The sequence below is a fragment of the Terrapene carolina genome, unplaced genomic scaffold, assembly GCF_002925995.2.
Source record: "Terrapene carolina triunguis isolate 2854851 unplaced genomic scaffold, T_m_triunguis-2.0 Scaffold31488, whole genome shotgun sequence".
In the NCBI taxonomy this organism is placed as follows: Eukaryota; Metazoa; Chordata; order Testudines; family Emydidae; genus Terrapene; species Terrapene triunguis.
The window spans coordinates 1-5526 of record NW_020695839.1 but is presented as its reverse complement, the minus strand read 5'-3'; the positions used below and the strand labels follow the sequence as shown (position 1 = coordinate 5526).

General features: G+C 55.4%; 1 protein-coding gene across 1 annotated transcript; it reads left to right on the top strand.

Moving 5' to 3' along the window:
• Nucleotides 1-602: 602 nt before the first annotated feature.
• Nucleotides 603-4630, top strand: LOC112121015 (lithostathine-1-like). The gene is made up of 4 exons (XM_026662940.1): nucleotides 603-623; nucleotides 914-1045; nucleotides 2580-2694; nucleotides 4563-4630. Exons 1-4 carry the CDS (start codon nucleotides 603-605, stop codon nucleotides 4628-4630), a joined length of 336 nt encoding a protein of 111 aa, XP_026518725.1.
• Nucleotides 4631-5526: the final 896 nt, after the last annotated feature.

The following is a 5526-nucleotide window of genomic DNA, read 5'->3' as shown; positions in this document are numbered from 1 at the left end:
CCTCATTAGGTTGGCAAATCGGTGAGTGGTTCCTTCATCCTCTACTATAGTCCAGTGTCCCCAACCTCCCCTCTGCTCCCAGCCTCACCAGTGTCCCCATGACACCCAGTGCGGCCCCACCTCAACCCATAGTCCCTTGTGTACTCTGATTTATCCCTCTTGCGACCCCTCCCCTTCAGGTTCCCCAGTGCCCCTGCACAGAAGATAGGAGGTGACCATCTTCCCTGAGGGCAGCCCAGCTCCTGTCCTCTTGGGAAGGGAGACAGCGCTAATTGTTACTAGGACAGCCTCGCTGCCACAGACAAAGGGGGCGAGGGAGTGACAGCTGTTTTAACTGAGTGGCTTCAGCCCCATTGAATGTAATAGGAGATAGTGGCCATTCTGAGAGAAGTCAAAAGTTCACAGGATTTTTGAGATCTGGAGAAGCTGGAAAGACAACAACTGACATCTCTGCTTCCATTCTCTTCTCCAAAACAGCCTCTCCCCGCAATGCCCTCTCTCCCCATCCCATCCCCTCTCTCGGATCAGGAGTAGAGGCCAGGTACTGTCGCAGTGGCTGGCAGCCCTTCCGACGCTATTGCTACAAGTTCTTCCCCCAAAGGATGACCTGGTCAGAGGCTGAGGTATGAGGTTCTTCTCAGGGATCTGTGGGGTGAGGCGGGTTAGTTGGCAGGGGCAGGGACTGAAGGGGTTTGGTGACATCACCATTGGCCCCTGGATGTCCCTGCAGAGGTGACGTGGCTGGTGCCAGGCACTCGGGCTTGGGAAGAGGCACAGAGAGGGGGCTCTCTCCCCTCACAGCCGTCCCTTCTCCTGCTGCAGCCTGGCGGGGCAGGACCCCACACCAGTGCCAAACAGCGTCCTCATGCAGGGGGAGTAACAGACTCTGCTGATGTCCCTGCTGCAGGTGCAGTGTCAGTATCTCCACAATGGGGCCCATCTCGCCTCCATTCTCTGTGAGCCAGAAGGGAAGATGATGGCCGGATACATCATCAACAAAGGCTCCAAGGATGCTGTGTGGATCGGACTCCACAACCCTGAGCATGTGAGTTCCCGGAGCCTGCTTTGCCCCTGGCAGTTGCTCCCCCCCGCCATGAGTCTGTTTCCCAGGGGCTGTGCAGAGACCATTTCCCATGAGCCCTTCATAGGGGCTGCCAAGATCTCCCTCCCCCTCTCCTAAACCCCTTCTCCCTGTCCTGGGCACCAGGGTCTCCCATCTGCACTCCACCCTCCCGCACCCTTTCCGTCTCCATCCTACCCTAAGCTCCGACTCCCCTTTGGCTTTTCCCTTCTAAATACAACCAGGCCTGGGTCTCCTTGGTCATCAGACTGAACTTGGACCTGCATCTGCCGCTCCAACTACTGCCCCATTTCCTTTCCCCCGTCCCAGCTCATGCAACGTGCCAGGCCCTCCCCGTACACCCCACATCCCATTTCCACTCCACCCTCTCCAAGTTTTCTAGTAACACTTTCCTGCCCAAGACTTGAGTCTCTGTCCCCCTTGACCTCTGCACTGCCCCTGACACTGCTGGTCACTCCCTCAGCTAGGGGAACCCGTTCTCACCTGGTTTTCTGTAGGAGACCCCCCAGCTCCTTAGGGCAGGGAGACAAAGCAGGACCAGTCACAGACTGGGAAGGAGGCCCCAGCGTGGGAAGGAGCCATTATTAACATAGGCCTGGAAAGAACATCCGGGGTCACTGAGTCCAGCCCAGGCTATCGCCGGCAATGCCATTACACCACCCCCTTCGTAAACTTGTCACGCGCCATCTGAAGCTTTGTCGCCATTAGTTTCCTTTCTATCCTCTTTGTTCAGGGAGGTGCTGGGCTCAGAAGGCTCCCCAAACAGCACACACAGACTCAGGCCCTGGATCCCCTGCCCCAGACCCCAGGCTGGACTGGACCCAGTGCGGGAGGAGTGAGAGACTCTGTATCCCATTCTGTAGTATCCTCAGCCATCCAGCTTCCCCTGGCCTGGCAATGGATTGGAACTAGCACTCTGAGCCCCGAAGCCAGCTAGTCCCCCCCATGAGCTGGGGCCAGGCCAGAGCCAGCACCCCTAGAGGTGAAAGGCTCCATTTTCCCCTTCTCTGATTCTACTGAGGTAGCCAGTCCTGCTAACTTGGGGTCAGACTGGTGCTGAGCCCGCTAGAGGGAAAAGGCCCCTTGTCCCATTCACTGATACATCCAGCGTCTCCATCACAGACGCACTTTCATTTTGCTTATACAGGATGAGCTCACCCACATTAAACCACTAGTGACACACGGCAGGCCGTGCCATTAGGGACTAAAACATACTCCAGAGCAACTGCTTCATGGCAAGGAGATTCATTAATTCAGGCAAAGAGCTTTGAAGTAGAAGGTGAAGTTCATGTGCTAAGTGTTACTATTAGATCAGCGTCTCCAGAGCCCTTCCCCCTGAGCTGGCCTCTCCCCACCCACTGCCCCACGGCCCTTCCCCAACTTTCTCCCTCTGCTTGTGGAGGGCACTTCTGTTTTGGATTTAGGTGTTTCTATGGTGCCTTATCACCAAGGTCTCTTCTCCCCGGGACCCCACGACCTTTCTCCCCTGTCTCTGCAGAACAAACGCTGGAGGTGGACAGATCGCTCCCGCTTTTGCTACAGTAATTGGAAACTTGGGGAACCAAACAACCAGGGTGGCAAGGAGTACTGTGGTGAGCTGTTGAGACAAACAGGTAAGCAGATGCTCAAACGCACATTCACCAGCAAAGGAGCCAAGATGGGACCCTGGCCACACTCTCCACCTCTGTCTGCGGACATGACCTCCTGTCCAGGCATCCTGCCTCTCTCCCTCAGCTCACACTGCCGCTCTCCAGAGATAATCCCCTGATCTCACCTGGTAACTCCTCCTCCATGTGTCCCAGTTTGAGGCTCAGCTCCTGTCAGAGGCAGGCCATACAGTACATTTGGCCCCAGAGCTATTGCCCAGTAGTTGATATCTAGGTGGGGTATGTGTTCTTCGGTTGGTGCATTGGTGGCTTTTGCCAAACTGATTCTGGAGGCAGCCAGGGGGCGATTTGGGCCCCAGGGCAATTTAGAGCAGCCTCAGGGCAGTAACAACCTGGATGGCCAGAGCACAGTGGCTTCAGCCACACCCCGCCTGTCCCCTCTGCTGGGGAGGCCAGGGCTGGTAGGACGAAGACTGGCTGAAAGGGAAAGCTCATTCGCCAATTCATGAGTGACTCATTGTTCATGGGCCCTGCTAGTCACATGACTCGCCCAGCCGCAGATGGAGTTTGAGTGTTCAGCAGCGTTGGCACGAATGCTCCTTCCCTCAAACTCACCCTGGGCAGGATTTGCTTTTCCATTATCTGCTACTGAAAGAGTCGCGCATCCAATTATGGAGCGAGAGCAATGCCATGTGACCTGCATAACCAATCACACACTCAGCAAACAGTAGAAGTGAAAAATTTGCAAAACAAATGTGGAAAAGGTTTCTGGATAATGCTCCCAGGGCTGTGTGGCTCTGCGAATGGGAGAGCGTGACGTTCCCCTCTGGTGTTATCCGGACTGGTGATCTGCTAGGTCACTCCAATCCTTGACTCTGGGAGCCAGCCTGACCCTGCTCTGCTGTGAGAACCCCCACTCCTGGGCTGTTCACACACAGCCTCTGGCACGTAAGCTGTTCCTTGGATTGTGCAACCAAATGACACTAGCCAATATCTCCAGTCCCAGACACAACCCTAGGAACCTCTGTCTTGCAGTGTCCAGTTATCCCTGCTGGACACTGCAAGCTTATATGAGTTCATCAATTTAGCCTCATAACTACAAACATTAAATTATAGCCTATAACATTACTGTGCAACGATGCTCAGTCCATCATGAGCTTTTCGAAGACACCCAACATGACAAGCTTTGCATTGGATACCACACAATCATTTTACAAGGATGAACATGGGGGTGCTTGTTGTTCTCCCAAGGTATAGAGCATCACAGAGAGAGGGTGAAATTCACAACAATCCATCAACCAGAATCCTCAGAGCTGCCTCTGGGCCATGCTCATACCCAGAGGTGCAGGAGATGGAGGTAGGGCCGGCTCATTCAGCACAGAGTGAGCTGGCTTCCCTCTTCCTGAGCTTGTCTCTCCTCTGGCATGTAGCCAGGGCTCTTGTGCTCTCCTTTGTGGCCTTTTGAGGGGTGTTGGGGGGGATGGGAGGTAACAGCAGTCGCAGATCAAGAGGCAGTGTGGCCTAGTGGCTAGCTACGGGACTGTGATTCCAGAGACCTGGCTTCTGTTCCCAGCCCTGCCACTGAGCTGCTGGGTGACCTTGGGCAAGTCACTTCCCCACTCTGGGCCTCAGTTTCCCTTCCCACCTCTTGTCTATTTAGACTGTGCTCTCTCTGGGGCAGGGACTGTCTGTCAATGCGTGCATGGACACAGCATCCCTCAGGCCTTCGTCTCCAGCCTCCTCATCCTCACAGCCTCATGCGCAGGAGCTGGGATCTTCTCTCAGCAGGGTGCAATGAGGGGGGGTCACTGTAAGGGCAGGAATGGCCCCACTCGCCCTTCCCCCGCCCCAGTGATTTCTGTTTTATCTTCTAGGTTTTAAGGAATGGAACGATGCTCCCTGTAACAAGCAAAACGCCTACGTTTGCAAGTATCGACGCTAGCGACGGGAGTCACTCGCCTGCACCTGAAGTGGGAGCTCAGCGCCTGGGATGCAAAAGAACTGGGCTCCTTGGCGGTGATCAGACAACGACCCAGACTTTCCGATGCTTTTGCTGCTTCAAGGGCCAGTCCCCTCCCTCCCCGAGAGACCAGATCTCACTTCCCCAGCTGCAAACTCTCTTCCCCCAAGTGTCTCTGTTCAAGTTACGCTCCTGCCCCTTCCCTCCCTTCCCCTCAATGGCTGCAGCCCACTCCAAGAATAAACTCTCCTGAGCATGCAGGTCTGTGTGTGTGTCTCTTCTGTCCCATTCCTGGCCCTGATGCAGATGAGTCCATCCAGCCCCCTCTGACTTTCTCCTAAATAGCCCAGATCCCACTGGAGGAGAGGAAGGGACCCCCAGAGGGAGGAAGGTTGGGCCTGGCCTTTAGGCTAAGGGACAGGACTTGGTCTCCCTGCAATAACCAGAGTTTTCTCTCTTTTCTGTCCCACCGTCCCTGTGTCACCTCCTCCTGCTCTCATCTCCACTCAGACACTGAGTGCCTCAAAGCAGGGACGTGTCTGTCTGTGGTGTAAACATGAGGGCCCTCCACCGCTGGAGCTAAAGGACTAAGAACGCGTAGCTGAGAGCTGCAGCAGGCGTCTGTGGACCAGGCACTGAGAGGGACACGTACAGTGGGGTACATGGGCTCCGTAAACATCTACCCCATTCATACCAACAACAGACTGAGCCCGGACTCCTGGGTTCCATTCCTGGCTTGGCCACCAACAGCTTCCTCTGTGACCATCCCTGGGGAAAGCCCCTCCCCATCTCGGTCTGTGCTGGGGGGCTAATGACACCGAACTGATGCTCGGGTGGGGGTGGGGAGAGGGTAACACCAGGCATGTCTGGACGCACTT

Bases quoted from the DNA above. Each gene is read 5' to 3' on its own strand.
- LOC112121015 (XM_026662940.1), top strand. From the start codon at position 603: ATGACCTGGTCAGAGGCTGAG. The intron at 1,046-2,579 runs GTGAGTTCCCGG...CTGTCTCTGCAG, and splicing joins GACTCCACAACCCTGAGCAT to AACAAACGCTGGAGGTGGAC. The intron at 2,695-4,562 runs GTAAGCAGATGC...TTTATCTTCTAG, and splicing joins TGAGCTGTTGAGACAAACAG to GTTTTAAGGAATGGAACGAT.